General features: G+C 38.8%; 2 protein-coding genes across 7 annotated transcripts in view; one reads left to right on the forward strand and one right to left on the reverse strand.

Annotated features, from left to right (window-relative positions):
- LOC123941676 overlaps window positions 1-7,644 on the reverse strand; it is a 91,006-nt gene extending 83,362 nt beyond the window's left edge. For 2 of the 4 annotated variants that reach the window (XM_046005104.1, XM_046005105.1), the window contains exon 1: window positions 7,254-7,644. In XM_046005104.1, the coding sequence (XP_045861060.1) occupies window positions 7,254-7,644 (391 nt within the window). Of the gene's footprint in view, window positions 1-90; window positions 163-6,597 lie in introns of all 4 variants that reach the window. The other 2 variants (XM_046005103.1, XM_046005106.1) reach the window with 2 other exon arrangements.
- Window positions 7,645-7,761: 117 nt separating this feature from the next.
- The window catches only part of REV3L (REV3 like, DNA directed polymerase zeta catalytic subunit), a 183,196-nt gene continuing 167,650 nt past the window's right edge, over window positions 7,762-23,307 (forward strand). For 2 of the 3 annotated variants that reach the window (XM_046005094.1, XM_046005096.1), the window contains exon 1: window positions 7,762-8,218. In XM_046005094.1, the coding sequence (XP_045861050.1) occupies window positions 8,080-8,218 (139 nt within the window). In that variant the 5' untranslated portion in view covers window positions 7,762-8,079. Of the gene's footprint in view, window positions 8,219-17,383; window positions 17,509-23,307 lie in introns of those variants that run through there. The other variant, XM_046005097.1, reaches the window with a different exon arrangement.

Consider the following 23,307-nt stretch of genomic DNA (forward strand, 5'->3'; position numbering starts at 1 on the left):
GGCTTTTCAACTTGGCACTACTGACATTTTGGGTCAGATAATTCTCTCCGTTATGGGGCTGTCCTATGCATTGTATCCTTGGTCTCTTACCTACTTGACACAGGGAGCAGTCCTTCAGATGTGATAATCAAAAATGTCTCCAGACATTTTACCAAATGTCCCCTGGGGGTGGAAGGAACAAATAATTTACCTTGCCTTTCACTGAATTTACTAGAAAACAAACAAAAACAACCAAATAATTGAATAAGAAAGAAAATACAAATTATACCAGATCACTATGCCCTCCTGACTCATGGGATATTCTCTAGATTAGTAATGAATGGAAAGACACTGACTAGACAGTCCATTTCCAACAACAGAAATGACTAGCGTATGACCCTACTCAGAAGATTCTCTAACAGTAAAGGAGTAAAAGTAATAGATCTGGAGTTAGAAGGCTTGGGTTCTCGCTAAATAGCTTAATTTCTTTGGTCCTCGGTATCCTGATCTATGAAATGGAGGTGTAGCAGGAAAGCAGTAGAGAGAGTTGTAAATAGATCTTCTAATTTTTAAATTCAATATATGCTGAAGATCTAGTCTAGCCACTATACATGGGGCTAGGATAGAAAAGATAAAAAGACAAGGTGCCGTCCTTCAAGGAGATTATATTCTATTAAAATGGCAGACTAATAAATAAGTGCAATAATCTAACAGAAGCATGAACCAAAGAAAGTGGAAACCTAGAGAGAACACCTAAATTCGTTTGGGGAAATCAGGGAGACCTTTACAAGGGAAGTGGCATTTTATTATTATTATTATTTTTTTAAAGATTTTATTTATTTTTTGACAGACAGAGATCACAAGTAGGCAGAGAGGCAGGCAGAGAGAGAGAGGAGGAAGCAGGCTCCCCGCTGAGCAGAGAGCCCGATGCGGGGCTCGATCCCAGGACCCTGGGATCATGACCTGAGCCGAAGGCAGAGGCTTTAACCCACTGAGCCACCCAGGAGCCGCAGGGAAGTGGCATTTTAACTAAAACTTGGAAGATGAATAAAAATTTTGGTAGGAGACGAGAAGAGGGAAGCTATTCCAGTTAGAAAGGCAAAAGCAGAGAAATATGATGCTTTTAGAAAAAAGTATATCTAAGGAACTATAAGTACTCCAGTGGTGCTAAAAGATATATGAAAAAGGTGAAATGACTCTTATAGTGTAGCTGACAATTTCAAATTTAAAATATGTGATAGGCCACCCTTGCTATGGTGTAGTAAGTAAGTTTAGAGGGGAATGAGCCAATTCCCCTACTACTTTTGAGCCAATCAAGTGACTACTGCAATAGTCCACCTATAGGTAGTGAAAGCCTACAGAAGGTCAGATATGTGCGCAGGAGTGGGGAAGATTCAGAGAATATTGAATATTCAAGACTTCCCAAGTCTTGAAGTCAGAATGTTGGAGGGATTCTAGAGTAAGACAGAGCACTTTCTGTATGTGTGCAATAGCTCATTTGATCCATATAATAAGCCTAATAGTGACGGAAAATAGCCCAATATGCTAAAAATTAATTTGCCAAAGAATCAGGCAGTTAAATTTACCAAATACTTGTTTTACAGAAAATTCACTTTAATTTTATTTAACAAACATATTCTTTGGTAAAATTACTTCTTTAGTGAATTGGCTTTGGAAAAATGACTTACAACCCAAGGTAATACACAACTGTCCTCATTTTGTTGTGGAGAAAACAGGTTCAGTATTAGCAAAGGCAAGGCCAGTCTATAGAGCCAGAGCTTTTAATCTCTACACAGCTAATAATAGTATAGGGATAAAGAAAACAAATGACTTAGAATATCTTGTTTCAGCTCTAATTTGTTATGATGTTAATGTACTTAAATCAAGAACCAAAACTTAAAAAAAAATTAGAGACACAATGAAACTAAGTTCAAAATCTATTATTAACATATATTATTAACATATAATTATTAGCTCCAGGGGTACAGGTCTGTGAATCCCCAGGTTTACACACTTCATATCACATACCTTCCCCAATGTCCATAACCCCACCACCCTCTCCCTACTCCCCCCCCGCCCCCCCCCCCCCCCCCCCCGCAATCCTCAGTTTGTTTTATGAGATTAAGAGTCTCTTACGGTTTGTCTTCAAAATCTATTCGAGTACTACAGCTTTTTATGGCAACTTCCTTAATTTTTCTTGAGAGCTTTTAAAATTTTTCTCCCTTCAGCCAATTGATGAAAATAATGATAGTGAGATAGTTCTCTTTACTTTTCTGTAGTTCTCTACTCTTTTTCTTAACTACCAGAAATTGCCATCTATCTGGAGTCAGCTGCTATTTATATCCATGTGACACATAAAACCCACTGATCACTTTTAAACTTTCATCCCAAATATTTGTTTCATCACCAGTGCAGATAGTATTATTTTCCTGACAAGGGGGGAAAGGTCACCGTAATTCTGTTCTCTCAGGTATGAGACTTCTGAAATCTTTTAAACTCAACTCTGTATTTTTTCCCTGCTTGAGAATCACTAGCAAAAACTGCACATGACCTTTCTTAGATCTGTAATGACCACGGTTCCCAGCTGCAGACAGTGGAGTGCACTCCAGGAGTTCAGTAGAAAGTAGTAACTCCTCTTGGGGGGCATTTTTGTCAAGACTAGCATGTAGTGCCCAGGGGCCAGGGATGTTAAATATGCATTACACTGTAGAATTGTTTCACCTAACGTATCAGGAGAAGCCCCTTGAGAAACACTGAGCTCAAGGTCAACACCAGGGGCATGCAAACTGTGCAGTTCTACAGGGTACAGTGTTTGGTTTAGTGTTCTGCAGTCACCATTTTGAAAATCTTCATACATTTATGCTTGAAAATCTGTTTGTTTTTTTTTAAAGATTTTATTTAAAGAGAGAGAGATCACAAGTGGGCAGAGAGAGATCACAAGTGGGCAGAGAGGCAGGCAGAGAGAGAGAGAGAGGAGGAAGCAGGATCCCCGCCAAGCAGAGAGCCCGATGCGGGGCTCGATCCCAGGACCCTGAGATCATGACCTGAGCCGAAGGCAGAGGCTTAACCCACTGAGCCACCCAGGCGCCCCTGAACATCTGTTTTATAAATGGAGTCCGATGGTACGGTGGATCATACATTCAAGCAGAGGAGGCAATGCATGCATCTTTTCTTTCTTGCCACCCAGTTTGCCTATAGTCTCCATGGTGTGTCAGAAACACAGGATTCTGATGGACCTCTGAGGTGTAGGAACTCAGGGAGTCACAACGATGACAAGGCAAGTGTATTACATCTATGGCTGACTTAGTGGACAGTTCCTAAATTCTACGCTCTCCATTCGAACCAGAGCTTGCTTCAGATGCAAAAAGAAGGCAATGGCATCCTAAAAAACACAAGTGACAGAAGAACCCCATCATACCTTTCTTACTAGTGTGTGTTCCTTACCCACATCACCATTTATACTGAAAATGGTGACAGAGAAGGAAGGGGGAAGGTAAGGTAATCCATGGTTCTCTTTCCTTTTGGGCCTTCCATACTCAAATTGGCAGGCAGAATGCGTGCATATCAAGAAGGGAAATAAAAATGGCTGAGTGGGTTCTGTGCAGCATTTACACTGTTCTGATAAGCACAGAATGCATAAGCATGTATAAACTAGGAAATATGAATTGCGTAATTTTGGTGATTCTATGTATGAGTTAAATGCTTTTATATTTGCATTTATAAATGGCATTACGCAAAATAAAGATGAATGGTAAAATTCATTCTAATAATTTAAAATTCTATTTTTTCTTTACTTAGAATGACATTAAAAAGCAAATAAAAAATCATTACAAGGGAGAGATGACAGAAGAAAGAAAAATATTTTATATTTATATTTTAGTAAGCATAATGGCACTTTCTTCTTGCTTTTTGAGCAAGGGGCTCTACATTTTTCATTTTGCTCTGGGCTCAGCAAATTACGTAGCTGGCCATGACTGAGCTAGTTTAAGCAGAAACGGATTAAAGGACAGCGTTTAGCTTACAGTTCTCTGAGAGAAGCAGGCTTGGATAATACATAGCTAGAAACAACATCCAGGAAAAACCGAACCAGAAAGAACACTCATCCCACAACACAGGGTTATTCTATGGGAACTCACCCCAACACCGCCAGCCAGTCAGCACCTATCACGCTAAAAGTGGATGTGAGAACTCTTCCCCAGCTACTCAGAAGAACCAAATACCTCCACCATGGTGTTTGTCAGAAAATCCCACCTCCCTGAGTGTAGTTGAGGCATCATGTTGCTCACCTTCACCTAAGACTTGAATGGGTGCATCTGATTGTTGGAAACTAGGTCAAAGGTACTGATATGCTGAAGCCGGCTGTTGATTGTTAGCACCTTTTCCACCTTATTCCACATTCAGGGAAGTCATTTTGGTAGCTTTGTGGGAGTAGTCATGCCATGAAGATTGCAGTTTTTCCCTCCCCCAGCCATTAGTAAACATTTACCAGCACACCGTCATGAAGCTGCAAGCAGCACTCCAGCTGCAAGGGAGTCTAGAAACTGTAGTTTTTAATTTTCTAGCTTCTAAAGTGCAGGAAAGCAAGCTAGAAGGGGACTGGATGAGTGTTGGGTAAGCCATCCTATAACCTGATAATGGCAGCCATTGCCTTCTGTTCTAGATTAAAAATTGCTATAGGCAATTTATATATATAAAATTTATATATGACCATATTTATAAATTTATATATAAACATTTATAAATTTATAAATTGCTAATAGGCAAATACTAATAGACATTCAACGGTAGTACGGTAGTACAGAAGTTTGGGGAGGTTTTTACTAAAAGCATGACACAATGAGTATAGGTCACTGGACTTAAAGAGATAAAATGTCAATTGAGATAACTAAAATACATTTTTATGATGCTAGTCTATATACTCTGTAAGAGTAGGGACCATGTCTGTTTTGTCTCACTTTATCTCAAATCAACCAGGAAACAGAAGCCATTCAACAGTAACAACAACAACAAAAGAAATACCTAAGGATATAGAGAGTTCAATTTGGCATTTCTATTATTCTGTGTAGATAAGAAAACTGCAAATGATTTTATTGACTCCTTTTAGAGGGGTTAAACCTCTGGATGTCAACAGTTTATGATGATACATTCACGTATGTTATCTCATTTGATCCTGTACCATTCTGAGAAGTTAAAACAGAAATTACTATCCATTTCATAGATGAGGAAACAAACTCCAAAAAGTAAAGTGATCTTTCCAAACTCATTTAGCTAGTAAAAGATGGTTTTTTCATTTCTTGACTCAAAATTACAGAACTCTTTCTTTGATTAATTAGGGAAGTAGTGTCAGATTTCCAATTCGAGCATCAGCTTAAACTCAATTATATGCAGTGGACAAAATATCCTAATTTTATGCTGCAAATGTTTTTCTTCAACAGTGAACATTCTTTCCTTGGCGTTTTGGAAAGATTTGAATTGTGGTTGCAATTGTCTTTTCTGAGTCAATGATGTTGATTCAAGAGGTAGGGGGAAGGAAACCCTTTTCTAGAAATAGCTAATCCATGAAATTTGATGGTTTTATCTCTTCCTAGTTAGGAATAGTATAATTTAAATATTATGGATGTATTTGGATTATAATATAGTACAGGGACACTCAATTTTATATTACTTTAGAATCATGAATGGTGGGTGAGGTTGCTAATACAGATTTCCAGGCCTCATCCCTAAAAATGTGACTACGAGCCAAAATATTAAAATTTAAAACTCCAGTGCTATAGAATATTGTAAGAATCACTGGTGTCATGCATCTGACATTCAGCTTGTACAAAAACATTTTACGAGAAAATGCGTTTAGCACAGTAATGTTTTTTTAAAATCACTTCCATACCCTTATAAAACTTAAATCAATTTAAGAGATTCTCCTCTTAAAAATATTATGTAATTTCCTGTATGTCAGAAATCTTGCTACCTATGTTTATCAGAAGCACGCTCTGAGGTTGAAAACTGCAGGCTAATTTACTGTGGTAATCAGCCTCAAATCCCTTGGAGCATAAATTCTTATTAGCATTATATGTTATGGAATTTATAGACAGCTTCTTACCAGCGATCTGTCCCTTTGAGCCTTTTGATTTTCCTGTTTGAAGAACCACAATGGTTCCAAATGACAATCTCTCACACCACTTAAAATACATGGCAACCTACCAAACATTAAAATACACCTGTATCATAAATAAGTGGGAATGATCTCTAATTAGGGCAGGTAGGTTGGAAATTACTGTCAAATGTCCTTTATTCAGTGTCATATTTCGAACTGGAAACCATGGTTTCTGCCTCCTACTGCTTAAAATCTTTTTGTTGGGAAGAAACCCTTTCCTGGTTTTGTTAAGTGAAACTCTCGTTCCACGAGGAGGAAACTGAGGTCCGAAGAAACCAAATTATTTGTCCAAGGTCACACCCTCTATTAGTGACCCAAGTCAGACAAAAAAACCCCTTGGTTCCAATACGATGGCCAACCCAGGGGCTCTGTTAATACCCCCCCCCCCCCCCCCGATTTCACAACTGCACCCCTATCTACCCTTCCCACTTTTTGGATAAAGTTTTTTTTTAACAGTCTTTCCCCACCTCCTTTTCCTTTTATGCCTTTGGGTAAAACCTCACACAAACGGTTAATGAATAACACTGGGTGTCCACATCTAAAGCCGTGACTTTCACGGACTTTTTTTTTTTTTTTTTTGGCCGAACATTTCTCTGAAAGGCTCTTAATCCTGGATTCTGCCGGGGGAGGGAGAAGGGGAGGGAGGTCACCCAGCGCGGACAAGTCCTAACATGTACATGGGCGCGCTCGGGACGCCGGCTGCAGAGCCAAAGAGGAAACCAAGCAAGGATCTATTAAGGCGGGAGAAAAATATCGTGCTGGGAAATCCCTGAGCACGGATCCGCCAAGCCCTAGCAACGCTAAGCAAGCCGAGCGCGAATAAATCCCTTTAGGTGGCCAAGCGCAGACACTGCAGCACCACGTAGTGGGAGGGGCGCGGCGGCTCGAGCCGCGCAGTCGGGAGGGAGCGCCCGGGCCGCCCTTTTATAGGCCGGAGCCCGCGCTCGCGCGCCCCCGCCCCTCGCACCGCCCCCGGGCCACGCGCAGAGCCGCGGCGACACCTGAGAAGGGTCGGCTGCGTCCGCGTCCCGCCCCGCCCGTTCCGCCGTCCGCCCTCCCGCGAGGCCGCGGCGGCACGAGATCTGCGCCTCGCCTCCCTCCTCCCGCGGGCGGGTTTTCTTACCTTGTAAAAAGCCGTCTCCGTGACTGCCCCCGCCTCCTCCGCAGGATGTGAAATGGCGGTCGGCTAGGCGAGCGCGAGCACCGCAGCTCCGGCCAATCCCGCCTAGCAGCCAAAACGGCCCCGAACACTGGCGGCCCCACTCCCGCAAGCCCCTCGGAGCCCATCCATGACATCGGCGCTCCGCCGCCCCCCCTCCCCGCTCCGCCGCTCCCACCCAGGTGGCCGTGCCCACCGGCCGAGTCATCGATTCTCGCGCCAGGCGCGGACCCCGCTTTCCACCGGCCTCCTCCCTCGCTGCGAGTCTGGGGCCGGGGGAGAAAACACCTTCTCGGCCCCCCACCCGGGTGTCCCGCTCGGGTGCCCGCCCCGCTCCCTCCCTTTCCCGCCACATCCCCTCCCCCAACTACTCACCGCCCTCCGCCACACACACAACCCCCTTCTCCCCTCCCCCAGTGGTTGCGTCCGTGACATCATCATCATGGCAACAAGAGCTGCAGCCTGGGACCGAGGAGCCCGTGTGATTCCCGGCGGCGGCGGCGGCAGTGGCGGCAGCACCAGCACCGACGAAAGCGCCAGGGCTTCTCTCCTGTTGCCCCTCGCCGGGTGCTCCTGAGGAGGCGGCGGCAGCAGTGCCAACACCGCCCCGCCCGCCGCCGCTGCTCGCGGTTTCAGTGTGTGCGAGGGGAGGGGGCCGAGCCGAAGCAGGGAGGGGGCGCCGCCGCCGCCGCTGCTGTGGGGCCGTCGCTGCGGAAGAAGCCGCCGCCGCCGCCGCTGCTGCTGCTGCCGGATCGCTCGTGAAGAGGAGGCGGTGGCGGCGGCGGCGAACATGTTTTCAGTGAGGATAGTGACTGCCGACTACTACATGGCCAGCCCGCTGCAGGGGCTGGATATCTGCCAATCCCCCCTCACCCAGGCCCCTGTCAAGAAGGTGCCCGTGGTGCGAGTCTTCGGAGCGACCCCGGCAGGTAAGCGGGCGCGGGGCGCGTGCGGGAGCCGGCGGGGCGCCCGGGCTGCCCTCCCGGCCGCGCACACGCGCGCACGCCGCCGGCCTTCGGTGTATCGCTGCCGCCTCTTCCCTCCCCTCCGCCCTCGTCGCCTTTTCCCGGGTGCGTGACAAGAGGCGCAAAAATGTGGGTCCGCGCGAGCGTTGCGCCCCCTCCTCTCCGGGCAGGGAGGCGGGCGGGCGCCGAGTGTTTACAGTGCGTGCGGCGGTCGGGAGCCGGGTCGGGACTCCCCGTCTCGGGCCGGGGGGAAGCGAGCGCCCGCGAGCCGCGCTCTGGCCCAGGAAGATGGGCCAGGATGCCGCGCCATGTCCTCCGTGAACCGGTTCACAGAGCCCCGCTCTGAGCTCTGTCGCTGGTGGGACTGCGGACAACCCCCCCTCCACCCTCCCTCCTCCCCCGCGTCTCCCAAATGTCCTTTCTGGAAATGGCTTTAAGAGGAAGGAGTAAGTGTCAGCGCTCTGTGTTCAGTCTCTCCTCCTCGCGCCAGCGCTCTCCTCTGCCCCTTCCGGAGATGCCGCGGGCTGAAGAGTGGCGCCTAGGGCCAAATAAGCTTTCTCATTGAAGTGACCATGTGGTTCCGCTGTGAGTGCAGGTCGTGACTCCTTGGAGTCTAAGCCTCGGTGTCGGGGGACGGGGCAGCATCCTCAGGTGCATTGCTTTGAGTGGAACGTGGATCCATGGAAGTAGGAAATGTGCGTTTGTTGCCCACGTAAAACATCCCACTCAATAGCGTGAATTTCTTAAGAGGCGCAGCTAAACTCAGCAACGCAAACATTTAGAAATGCCCCATGCTGAGTTGTGGTACTGCATTTTACATTCACGTATCTTTAAAATAAAAACTGTTTTGATGAACGAGTAGGGTGGGGAGACAGCAGTAACAAAAGCTACCTTCTCTAAAGCTCCTAGGGATTTGTGATAATATAAGCAGGTAGTGGCCAAATTTACAAGGGGTTGAATTGTGGTTTTCTACATGTTGTGAACTGCCTATGTGAAATAATGGAGCTGCCTCGTAGAAAGGGATGCTCTTACCTCTAGCTATGTGTTGCCCTATGGGATTTTAGATAGCATTTCCCACTTGATGCTCCTTGCCCTAATCACTTCATCTTATTACTACTGTTTCTGTGCACTACCAAGATAATAACACTTTCTCAGACACGAGCACTCATTTTCAGGCAGTTATCTTTTAATGTAAATTCCCTTTGTTAAAAATTTCTGTGTTGTTAGTGAGATTTGATACAGTATTCCTTTTTAAAATTATGAGAACGATTTTGATGGTAGGGACCTGGTGAAATGGGAAGTTTGAGTGCTGTTAATTTTATGAAAGTATAACACCTGAAACTTTAGAGGCTGGAAAATAGAGGCAATAAAGTTCTGAAGGATAGATCTTCTGCCCTTTTAAATATATTGGTGCTGTCTTTTGTTTCTAATTGGAATTTCAGTGTAATATACAGTTTGTTCTCACTTCAAGTACAGAGGAAGAATAAGAGTGACGTTGCTATAGCTCTGTTCAGCCAGATTTCCGAATTATAAAGGGGTATGCTAATAGGATATTCTGTGGCATTTCTAGGTATTAAAGTTTGTGTGGTTTGGATTACTTCTCTACACATAGTCCCCCCTCTCCCCCCAAGTCATTGAGTTTGTATCCCTGGATGATTTTCAGGCTGTGTTACAGAAAACTTTTGTTTGTGGAATAGGTGAATTTCACTGTGAACTAGCAGTAATTCTATAAAGTGAGAAAATATTTTTTAAATGATAAAGATGATGAGGTACTTTTGTGTTTTTCAATATAAAAAAAACTGACACGGGGACTATTCTCTGATAAATATTCATTTTTTCCCCTTCTCTTACAATAGATTACAAGCCCCCTCCTTTAAAAAAAACTTCAAAAAATATATTTTGAAATGTATAATGTAAATGAATATGGATGACTTTTTTGTACATACATTGAAGGATCGAAACTTGATACAAAGAAACTGAAACTTAAGGTTGTTAAGAAGTATCAGATTGAGTTTACTATAAGTATAGTTCTCAGTGTCACACATAAAAATTTCCTGTTTCTTCAACAAGTGAAAAAATTTGAAGTCACTGGCATACATTTAGAGTTTATAGCCTTCAGCAATCAAGCCAGCATTTTTAACGTGTTAGAAACTCCCAGTAAAGTTAGTATTAATTAAATGTAAACAAAAACTGTACAATTATCTGCTCCTGAATTCTCTCCCCAAAGACAACAAGTCCATTTCACCCATTAAAATAAAACTTGAAAATAATTAAAAGGTCAGTCTGACTTGGTAAAAATCTGAATGATAGAATTTTTAATAAAGACAGTTCTATTGTTTGGAAGTACAAACTATGTTTATATATTTACTAATTAGTAAAACAAATTAATGAAAAATAATAACATAAAACTGTGTTACATAAAGTACCATAAATATAAGCCTTTCATATTATTAGTTAATTTTGGAAGTCCTTAATTCTTGATTTGGAGAAAAGCTGTTTTTAAACTGAGTTTGTTTTATAAATGAGTCCTGAAAAATAGCAGAAAAAATTGTCTCCCAAATAAAGAGGGCATTTCATATTTGTATTATAAATTCTGAACTGATTGGTTTCTTATGTTTTTACTAGTTCAGTTTTTCTATTCATAAAAAGTATTTTTCTGCTTTAGAAAACAGTCCGGTTGACTTCTGATTGTCCTGTGTTTTGAGGGCATATCCTGAATAATTTAAGAAATAAATTGTCTTAGGTTTAAAAGCTCTCATATCTTGAGTTGGTGAAATTTGAAAAGGTATTAAAGAAAGTGACATACTCAAATTTGAATGGTAAATCCTGACTGATTTAATCTCTTGCTGACTGAGGATATTGATTCCTGAGAGAATCACTTAAATTTTCTTCATGTGAGTGATGGAATTATTTAAAAAAAAACAAACCAAAAACCAGAAAAACCTCTTCTGCTTTTCTACACGCATTTAAAAATGTCTTGAACATTATTTTGATATAACAATGTATTAGCAATGTAACAACGCTTCCGTAACTAGTTTTAATGGAAAGAAGCAAGGCTATAAATAACTAAAGCAAGCTGTGTTTTCCACTTAGATTTGAATACAGGTGTGACTGCTCTGGGAATTCACTTCAAATAAAATCCTAAGGCTTCGTTGTGAAGACCTGACTCCAGTGGGTCTGGGAGGTTGTCAGGTTTCCACATCCCAACTTTTGCTTACTTGCTTGATGTAACTCACTTCATGTTGAGTTTAGAAAGCTCTCGGTTTTCTCAGCACTGGGTTAAACAGAATCATCCTTTCAAAAAGCTTTCCTGCTGAGATGCAGAGTAGGAGTAAATAGAAGAGTGAGAGTGAGGTGTTCACACAGCAAGTAATTAAACAAAGTAGGCCAAACAGACTATAGAGGGAGCTGCTTGTCTTTAAGATTACTGTAAGGAACTCTGCCACTCCCCCCTCTAGTCTTCCTTCAGGTAGTAAAAATTTTAGTAGATTGTTCTAGATGCTAACTGTTAAACATGAAATCAAGTTTTTCAACATGAGAAATTGATCATTCTGAAATGCTATATAAATTTATGTCGTTGCTTAATAACATCACCTTTTTGGTAAATTGGATTTTTAACTACGTTTGAGACTAATACAGTTTTGAAAACCATAGCATTTACGAACAATTCAAATTATAACTAATTTCAACTGATTTCTCTAATAAAACTCTTATTTGTTCATAGTCTTTTTTTTGTTAAGCCATTTAAAAATATTTTAAGATCACATAATACTTATTTGATGTAATTACTAGAAAGGTTTTTCAGGAGCACTACTGAGATTTAGTGATTTACTACAAACAAAATTAATGACTTTATTTAGTAGGCATTTGTAGCCCTGAGTGGCAAATTTTGTTAGCTTTCTGTATTATATTTGATTTAAAATCACAATTAGTGTATCAGAGGATGAAGCAGGACCCTCTTAAATCTAGACGCAGTAGAATCTGGTAATAGTGACTGGGTTCATTCAGTGAACACTTAATGAGAACCTACTATGTATATTGAGCTATTTTTGGTGTCGTTATGAACAACTTTTACCCTCGAGACTTTCACAATACAGGAGAGATGACATCTAAAACGTAAATCATAGTTTGATTGGAGTATGACAGAAATGTGTGTAAAAAAGCAAGGACTCCAAGGAGGACATGTCAGTGACCAACTAGCAGGGAAGGCTTCATGAAGGAAGTATGGATTAAGTCATTTTTAAGGAATTTCAAAATTCTGATAGAGGAACAGATACAAGGTAATTCACAAAGAGAAAACTGCTCGTGGTAGGGCAGCTTGGCAATACATATCATAATCCTTGAAATGTTTTTTGACCCAATAATTCTAGTTTTAGGGATTTTAGTCTATGAATGTAAATCTTTTGGCAAATCTGATTATCTTTTGAATCCATCTACTTCTTTTCATTATCCATCACCACCCTAGTCTAAACTACTAGCATTTTTGGATGCATTTACAGTAGCCTCCTAATCTTGGCCTACCCCAGTCCATTCTGTTCCCTTCTAATCTGTTTTCTACACTGTAATCAGAGGGATCTTTTCAAAATGCAAACCTGATTATATCACCCTACTACTTGATATGCTTTAGTAGCTTTCCATTGCATTTAGGATAAGGACAAAGCTACATGTCTTACGTGGTGGCGTCTACATGTCTTACAAGGTCTTTCATATAGTCTGGCCCCTACCTTTCTATCCAGTCATGGCTTGAGCCATGTTCTTCTTGCCTTGCTCTTTGTGTTCCAGCCATATTGGCCTTATTTCAGTCCCTGTTCTTGCCATGCTCCCTTCCACAATGAGGCCTTTATACCTGCTGTTCCCTCTGCCTAGAATGTTTTTCCTTTTCCTTCACTTAAACTCTGATTTATCTTTCCTCAGGGAAGCCTTCCCTATCATAGACTCTCAAAACTCCATAAACTCTCCTTCATAACACTTGCTATAATTGTAATTTTATATATGTTGGAGATTAATGTCTGTTTTTCCCAATAACCTCCATAAATGCTGGTAATGTGTTCATTTTTGCTCACCATTATACAGTCAATACTTACCGCAGTGCTTGAAAATCAAGCATTTTTGCAAGAATTAATCAGTAGATGATAGTCATCAACAGGGCACAACCTCAGATATTCAACAGTTGGGAAATGGTTACATAAACTGGACATATTCATATGGTAGAATTTATGTCATTAATATTTTAGAAGAATATAAAATAATATAGGACTGCTCAGTATGTTATGTGAAAAAATGAGTTTGCAAAATAGTCATTTATTAAAATACAGAAAAAGTACATAAATATATAAAGGTTGGTTATCTCTGAGAGGTGTGTTTTTAATTTTTTAGATTTTCTTACAGAGAGAATGTATTGATTTTATAATTTGAGAGAAAACTGTGTACAAAATTAATGAAAAACTGGCTTTCTAGGTATATTTCAGAAATACAACAAAAGAGACTTGAAGTTCATACTGGGCTCCAAAATAAGTATCTGCCCAAATGCATGATTATGTGATGATAGCATTGAACTTGATTATGTAAATTCAATTTAGTAACTGCAGAATGATTCTTACATTAAAGCAAGCCAGTAATTTCTGGCATTTTAAAAAATTATTATGCCCATTCATATGTAACATTTTAATTTTAAAATGTTTTGAAAAGTAGTTCAGTTTTGGCATATAGCAATAATGAAACAGAGTGGAGGCCAGAAACTGACTTAAATATAAATAAAATTTACTTTGTGAAAATGGATGCTATCCTTACCTATTAGTATGGAAAAAATTATTTAAGAAAGTGTTCATCTAGAAAAATAAAAGTTGGCTTCCAGATGAATCAGAAGATTTAAATGTATAAACAAAACAACATAAGATAATTATTTTTAATTAATCTAGGAATGGCAAAGACTTTTCAAAGTATAAAACAGAACTGGAGCCTGGTTGGTGATCTTTACAATATAAAAAATAAATTCTGTATAGAGAAAAAAAATCAAAGTTAAAAGAAACGGAGTAGTAAAACTTACTTTTACACTCTTCACAAAGGCTAATGTCCTCTTAATATACAAAGAGCTCCTAGAAAATGATCTAGTAGACAAAATGAGTGAGGAGAATTCATATGAAAAGGTATGTAATTTTATTTATAAAGGACATGTAAATTAAAGCTACAACAGACTATTTATCATCTATCAAATTAGGACCAATTGATTACATAGTATAACTTGGGGAGAATGAGAGGAAGGGGAAATGGGCATTCTCATATTGCTGGTGGGAATATAAAATGTTCCATTTTCTATGGAAAGCAATTTGGAAATCATTTTCAAAATTAAAGATATACATATATTTTGATCTAGCAATTTCATTCAAGGATTTTATCCTCAAATATTTTATATAGTTAAATGAACACGTAAGAATATTTGTGGCAGCATTGTTTGTCGTTGCAAAAATTGGAAACAACCTAAACATAAATCAGTTAGGGAAGTGGTTAAGTAAATAATGGTATATCTATTCAATGGAATACTAGGCAACCCTTAAAGAAGCAACACATGTGTACTACAGTGGTGCCCTGTCTAAGATATATTAAGAGAAAAAAAGCAACATGTAAGACTCCATGTATGGTATGCTGCCATTTGTGTGGTTTAAAAAATTATTTATATAAAATATATATGTACGTGTGTGTATGTGTGTGTGTGTGTGTGTATGTATGTAGATATCAAAGGATATGTGAGAGTTTGGTAACAGTGGTTGCCTCCATTGAAGGGAACTGGTGGCCTAGAGGACAAAGGTGAGAGACTGAATTTTTTTTTTTAGTATAATGTTTGGTTACTTTGGATTTTTTTTATTAAACCATGTAATACCTATTCAGAGTTAGTGGTGTTTGTTTGTTTGTTTGTTTTTTAAGTTGTGTTTGAAGGAATTGGTAAAGAGGAACAAAAACCAAAGGCTGTAATAGTTGTGAACAGTTATCAAATGATTACTGCAATACTGTTTAATTTTAGATTTTGCTAGAGGTCTTCTAATTCAGAGCTTCATAGTGATACATGGTTCACTGGAGGGAGGCTCTCGTGGAGTGGGGTCTACAGGAAGGCTGTGGGGTTCCTTTAAGCAAGTAACATCATGAGCAATAACCTGAAGTTACTGCTCCTTTTGATATTCTTAATGCATTAAAGGAGGTGCTTTATTACTTGGAATCCACTTCAGCTCGCCACAGAGTATGCAGCTACGTCTTGTGGAGAAGGGATCATGGAGCTGCCATTGGAGTTTATATTCTGGGTGCCTGAGGAGCATGTTACACAGTGCAAGGTGTAGCCCAATGACAGTGAAAGCACAGGGATGTTGGTTGCCCTGGGGAGCCCAGCTCTAGACCTGAATTTCTGTATTCGCTGTATTGGGTCTCCTAGTCACATGCATCTGATGTGTTATTTAGCTTCCTGCAAGGTGGCTACCTAATAGTGCATGTATGTTCTGCAAAAATAAACATCATTGTTATTTTGAAATATTATTCCTGATGTGAAAAAGGTTGATTTTGAAATTCATTCATATTATTACAAACCTCATTTAAATTTTAATTTTCTTCTATAATTATATAAAGAAAATGTGATGATTTTTTTTCACCAAGCACCATTCGATGCTTCCAAATGCCCTTCTTGTGCTGAACAAATATTATTTACAATGTGAAAAAGGTTGGGAAACACTGTTCTGGTCAAATCATTTTCATTTTATATAAAGAGAACTGAAATCTAGATAGGTAAGCTCAGGGATTTGTCCAGTGTCCTATAAGTTGATTATGTGGGGTAGGGGTGAAAACTAATGATCTTGACTCTTAAAACTCACTGCTTCACACTGTCCCCCCAGACATGAGCGAAAATTGGAAGAAGGCATTGATAATAGAAAGGTGAACATACTGAACCTTGGAAGAATTGTTAGAAGACCTGCATGTACACAGTTTAGAAATCTTTAAGGGCCTACCATGTGTAATAGTGCTTAGAATCTTCCTATAGAATAGGTAGTGGGATTTGTTTCATGATGAGGTTTAAGGAGGTCGGGGTTGAACAGATTTCAAAGGATGTTATCAGTAGCCCTAGACATTTCAAAGAAATAATCAGCAACTTACTGAGATATGGGATATGGTATGTTGTGTGTTACTTTGGTACCTGGCTGCCATTTTAACACTGCAGTGATACTAAATAAGAGAGGAAGGAGTGGGAATTAAGGTACAGTGAACTTTGGGTAAAATGTGTTAACTTATAGTTTCCAGGTAAGATATAGATAGGGCAGGAGTAGGTGTTTTAGGCAATTAAAACAAAATTCCACTGTTTAAACGTAAAGTAGATACATTTTTGAGACTAAAATTATCAGTAAAAATAAAATCTTAATAAGGGTCTAGTTAACCTTTTGGTGTGTTGGTGGTTTTTTTTGTTTGCTTTTTGTTTTTTGTTTTTGTTTTTGTTTTGTCATTTAAGTTTTTCAGATGACCTTCTGTGTTTCTTCCAGTTCTCTACCTTTTTAAATATTTCATTTTTTTTTCAGTGAAAAATATTTTGTTGCTTAATTAGTATTGGCAAACTGGACTGTTTTCTGCAGCAGAAATTGAATGTATGCCTAGCAAAGTAAATTCTGAGAAAAAAGGGTCGTAATTGTCATTGTAAATGTTAGGAGGTTTTTTTTGGTCCAATTTTATTTTCTTTTTAGACAATAGTTGTGGGAAAAACTAAGAATTTGAGGCCAATTTCCTTGGGGAGTTATTTAATTTTCTTTGGGTTGAGAGAGCATTTACTATATAAACGATTCAAATAATACAAGAAAACGTGTTACCTCAAAAGTGCTTGTGTAATAAATAACAATATAACAAGAGTTTTCTATTTTTTTCCATTTATTATAATTACCAAGGAAGTATAACCATAATTTAAAAAATATCTTATTTTGTGTATATATTTACACTTCAAAGTAATTTATATATTAAATTAGGTTTTGTTTGAGATGGTGAAATGAAAGGTTTTGTAAGTAAGAATACATGTTGATATGTGAAAAAATGTGAAGTTAAAACATGTTGGCATACTCCTAGTTTCTCAGAACAAGAAAATGACTAATCTAAATTTCATTTCAGAATAAAAACCAAGACAAGCCACATAAAAGCAACCTAAAAATTAAACTGTCATCATATTATTTGTTTTAAAACTATGGAATAATATATCTGAGGAAGATTTCTCTCAAAATTGTTTTTCTCAATTTCAAGTAAGTAATTTATTTTGGTTAATATATTGGGGATGAGGGGGGTTGGGGGTAAGCCTTGGCATTGAAGTTGAAAAATCCTACTCATCCTTAAAGTAACAACTCAAATATTAACTCTTTAAAGCCTTTTGTGACTCCTTTGCCCATTCCCAAAAGGTTATCTCTTTGGCTTCCCGTAATCTTAGCCCCCTTTCACATTGTTGATAAAGGACTTAACACATGTAGTGTTGTATTTGTTTGTAGGGATAGTTACATGGCACCCTTGTGTGCCTCCCCCCCCACCCCCCACGCCCAGCCCTTACACTGTCTTCTGCTGAGGGACCTTGGTCAAGCTATTTTACTTCTATGAGCCCTAATTTCCTCCTCTGTAAAATGAGTTCTAATAATTTTTACCTCATTGAATTATTATGATTAAATAGTAACCAGCAAATGTGTGGCATGATATCAATATAAGTGTTACTTTCTTCACTCTTCTAACCCAGAATCTGCCACATTATTTCATGTATACTAAGCACTCTTTAATTGAATTGAAATGAAAAAATGGAATTCTTGTAGCATTTATTAATTTAGGGCAAACTAAAATACCTGCACAATTGTGGTGTGAAGCTTTTTGTAGTTGGTCACTACCTCTTAATGTCTTCAGGCTAGGGAATTGCCTTTTAAAATACTTTTTAAAGAATTGACTTTTTTATAAATACCCATTAGGCCTGATTTTTCTTTAACTATTGATGTATTCAGAGAAAGAAAAGTGTCCAGGCCTGATCTTGCCTTGAAAAAGGCCAGTGTTAAGCCATCGATTCAAGGAGTAACTATAATTTTCCAATGCTGCAGATTAGGTTAAGTTTATTTCTTCTGAAAGAGCCTTATTTTCCAAAGCCTTCAGTAGTGCCTTCTTTATAAAAGATGGTGTAGAAGGTATTGAAAGTATGTGTGCCAGAGATCACAAAGACGATAATTGGATTTATTGCTCTCTTGTTTTTGCCATTTGTGAATTCATAAAACACAAAAACTGAAACCTTTGGTTTTTAAACCTATTTAGGATTGTGGAATGTGGACCAAATGAATTCATTATTGCCTGGAGTTTTGATTTCTTCACCATATTTTCCTTGTATGTTTTCCCAGGTTTGGTTTGGGTTTTTTGTTTTTTTTTTTCTTAAATAACATTGTTTTTTAATTTTTTTAATGAAGTCATTAGAAAGATTTTCAAATTAATTTTGATAAATTACTGGTTGATGATGCTTAATGATTTTAAAATAGAAGCCAGGTTAGTCAAGACATTACTTTTGAGTCATTTTACTAACAGAGATTATAGGCCATTTATTGACCCCGTACTATGTGTCCACTTCTAAGTGAGTCTTTTTAATCTTTATAACAACTCTATAAAATGGGTAGTATTATCCCCATTTTACAGTTGAGGAAATGAGGCTTGGAGAGGTTAATTAACTTTTCCGTAAAGTTATTCAGCATATATTTACCTCCTAGCATGTGAGGATTAAAATGAGGGGATGTGTATTAGCCTAAACCGAAGAAGCAGAGAAGCAAAATCTGAGATTTTGGAATTTGGTAATCATTATTGAGACATGACTGTGACCATGAATATATTCTTATTCACTTTTTTTGTGTGTATGATAATATACCCTGCTACTCTGTACTGACCCTTTTTTTTCCTGAGCAATATTAAGTCTCTCAAACATGTTCCCGTTTGGACTAGATTGTTTTGTTTTATGTATATGTGCTTATAAGGTGATAATGGGACTTGACTATAATATCAGTCTGATACAAAATATCTTTATAACTTTAGTTTGATTGAACAAGTAGTGTATGAATATATTCTCATTGTGAAATTTAACAAACAGATAAAACATAAATTTTCCTTAATCACCACCAATTCTATTTCCCTATCCACTTGTATTGGTTTTTGCATAACCTCCCCAAAACATAGTAGTATAAAATAAGCTATTTGTTAACATATGATTCTGGGATAGGCTCAATTAAGCAGTTCTGCCCCTGCTAGTGGCTGGGCTGCTTATGGGGCGCAGTCAGCTAAGAGGTCAGCTGGAAGGTGGTTGGTCTAGGATTGCTTCATTCATATGTCTAGCTGTTGGTGTGAACTGTTGGCTAGGGTCCTAGGGTGCCATGTGTATCCAGTAGGCTAGCCTTCAGTTGGAGGCAGTAGTAGTAGGGTTTACAGAAGCAGCAAGTGAAGGCAAGCCACACATATTTTATCTTGTTCCATGGGCCAAAGCAAAACATGGCCAAGCTCAGAGCAGTGTGGAAAGGGTTTCCTAAGAGTGTGTGACTCATTAGGGGGCCATACCACTGTTGCTGTCTGACTCATTTTTCAGGAAACATTTGTGAGTGTGTCGGTGGTCTACTCTTGAAAAAGTATAGTGTTTAAAAATTTATTCAGCAATTCAGATAAATTTAGCTAACTCCTCGATCTTGTTTTATTTCATTCTCATCATTGCTCAGCATCATTCCTGGTCCCATTTAATCAACAAATATCTACTGAGCCCCCATTAAGTGCACAATAAGGTATAAGGTGGGCAGCAGATCACTGGAGCAAGATCACTGTGTTCATCATCCAGGTTTCTTAAACTTCCCTACCTATCTGCTCTATTATATGAACAGAATTCTATAAAAACAGGCAATTACAAGTTTTCTGAAAATGACCAACAGCCCACACAAGACAGAATATATCTTGTATACTCTATTTTTTAAACATCTTACGAGAATATCTTCAAGAGAAGAAAAAGTGTAACACAGGGGTTGTTTTGATCTGTACTCCCACCAGCAATATGAGACTTTTTCCATCTCTTCACCAGGTTTATGTTCTCAAGTGTTTTGATCTTTGCCGATCTAATAGATAAAAACATGGATCTCAGTGGTTTTAATTTGCAGTTCTTTTATTACAAGTGAGACTGAGTGTCTTTCCATATGCTTGAGAGCCATTTGTATTTCCTTTTCAATGTACTACATGTTTATCTTTTATGCGCTTTTCTTTTTTGGGTCTTGGTCTTTTGTTTATTGGTTCCAAAGAGCTCTTCATATAATAGGAAAATTGGTCTCTGAGTTGACTTTCAAGTATTTTTCCCAGTTTGTTTATTCTTAGGATAAATACATTTTAATTTTTTCATTTTATAAAGAACTTTTATGTCTTTTTTTTTTCTTAAAGATTTTATTTATTTATTTGACAGAGAGAGAGATCACAAGTAGGCAGAGAGGCAGGCAGAGAGAGAGGAGGAAGCAGGCGGGAGCCCGATGCGGGGCTCGATCCCAGGACCCTGAGATCGTGACCTGAGCCGAAGGCAGCGGCTTAATCCACTGAGCCACCCAGGCGCCCCAAGAACTTTTATATCTTAAATGAGGCTTTAGATCACATTTAGTTGAAGTTACCTTTAAATACTGGTCACGGGAGTAGAAGAAAAAGATCCTGACTTTATCACTTCTTATTTAGAGAACTTACCTTTAAAATGCCGTAACTTAAAATGAACAGTTTCAGAAGGATCCTGTTTTTTATTCACTTTTTTCCCCCTCAGTTTGTTCTATACTGAGACCACCCATTTTGGAGCTATTTTTAGATGATTAGACTGTGTAGCATAGGTGGAAAAAATCCTGTGTTACTTAGAATAACTTGTTAATAATGTTGCTTTGAGTCTTGTGTTCAGTTTGTCCGTGTGTGTGTGTGCGTGTGCACTTGTAATGTGTACAACACATACATATATAGTAGTAGTGGTTCAAGCTGGGCTCTAACTCATAATCTATTCAGCCAGCCTTTACCTAATCAATCAGATAGTTGTATTAGGGTGGATAGATTAGGCTAGTGTTTACCCAGTGGGCCAAATAGAGGAAAGACAATGGACTCCAGTCTTTTTGAGAAGGCAGTAAACCTGCCCACAATCCACACAATATCCTACTTTTTAATAAGGTTGTAAGGAGCTAGAAGAGGGTAGCAGAGGCATCTGTGACCTCATCTGCAGCATCTGACCTTGTGAAATACTAAAAGTTTTCCCCCTTGACTTCTGTATAAAAGGGGATTAGAAAATCGTGAGGCTTTGGAGATGAGTGTGTTTTGAATCATTTAAGGTAGCTTTCAAAAGTTTTTTTTTTTTTATTTAAGATTTATTTATTTGACAGTCAGAGATCACAAGTAGGCAGAGGGGCAGGCAGAGAGAGAGAGGAAAGCAGCCTCCTGTTGAGCAGAAAGCCCGATTTGGGGCTCGATCCCAGGACCCTGGGATCATGACCTGAGCTGAAGGCAGAGGCTTTAACCCACTGAGCCACCCAGGCGCCCCAGTTTTCAAAAGTTTTTAAAGTTGGCAAACCCTTCACACATAATTTTACCCAGCAGCATCCAGAAACAAAAAAAAAATCCTTTCGTGATTTATAGTGGACAATGGTGGGCAATGGTAGAAAACCAGTTTTTGCCATGCTTTAAATTTTAATTTTTCAGAGTTGTTGAAGTGTTCTTTAGGATCTGTTATATCATCGTTATCTTTATAAATGTTTCATTGACAATTAAGAAGTTTTGCGGGCGGTAACTATAATTCAATTATAGTGAGCATTTCATAATGTATATAATTGTCCAGTCACTGTTGTCTACCTGAAACTAGTATAATATTGTATGTCAGCTATACTTTAATTAATGCTTTCCATTTATATGATACAAAATTGTGTGGACATACTATTTCCTTGACTGAAAGAAATGTTAACATTTCTGAGGTTGTAATACATCTTATAATATGTGCATTTAATATAGTAGTTTTCCCTTTTGAGAAGTTGATATTAAACTGATGGGATATCTTCTAAGATATGAGTTCCCCCCCAAAAAATAGCATTTCATAATTGTTTTCATCCTCTGTACATGTATTTTTTTATGTAATATGTCATGGAATGAAATTGCTTCCCACTTCAGTTGTTCTTCATTTTTGCCTTGCATCTTTAATGGTTTTAACTTTGTATATTTTGATGTTGTTATTCATAACTAATAGAGCTTTTGTGGCAGTGCTTTTCAAATTATTTGTAGTAAAGATTCAGTTTTTTCCTGATACTTCTTTAAAATACATTGGAAATGAATTAGAAAAATTAAAAAGAGTGAAAAACCAAGAAGCAAAAACAAGCTTCCTTTTTTTTTTTTTTAAGATTTTATTTATTTATCTGACAGACAGAGATCACAAGTAGGCAGAGAAGCAGGCAAAGAGAGAGGAAGGGAAGCAGGCTCCCTGATGAGCAGAGAGCCCAACCTGGGGCTCTGATCCCAGAACCCTGGGATCATGACCTGAGCCGAAGGCAGAGGCTTTAACCCACTGAGCCACCCAGGCACCCACCCCCTTTTTTTATTATTATATTAAACAGATATACAGTCCCCCTGTCAGATTGCTGTAACAGTTTCTAAATGCTTACTTTCAAGTTTTATACTTGTCTTGTTCCAGACCTGTAACAAACAGCTAGTTAATGGACCATGTTTGAGTAGTTCTGTAAACTTCCTTTCTTCGATTTAAAGAGACCCTTTAATTCCTTTCTTCTTTAATCCTATTTCTTGACCCATATCAAAATTGTTACTCCTACTTCCATGACACTGTCATTGCCTGTCACTATTTTTAATCTTTTTTATGTCATTTCATTTTTTTAATCCCATCTGAGGATCTTTCCAATAGAAGGGTTTTAAACAATAAAAATTTGTTATAATTGATTTTTTCTTCTGTAATTTTATACTTTTTAATAATTTTGTTTTGTTCTTTCCTTTGCTCTTTGCAATATTAGACTGTTTTGTGTGTTTTAAGTAGGTGCAAAAATCGTTTT

This window comes from Meles meles, chromosome 5 (assembly GCF_922984935.1).
Source record: "Meles meles chromosome 5, mMelMel3.1 paternal haplotype, whole genome shotgun sequence".
Lineage (NCBI taxonomy): Eukaryota > Metazoa > Chordata > Mammalia > Carnivora > Mustelidae > Meles > Meles meles.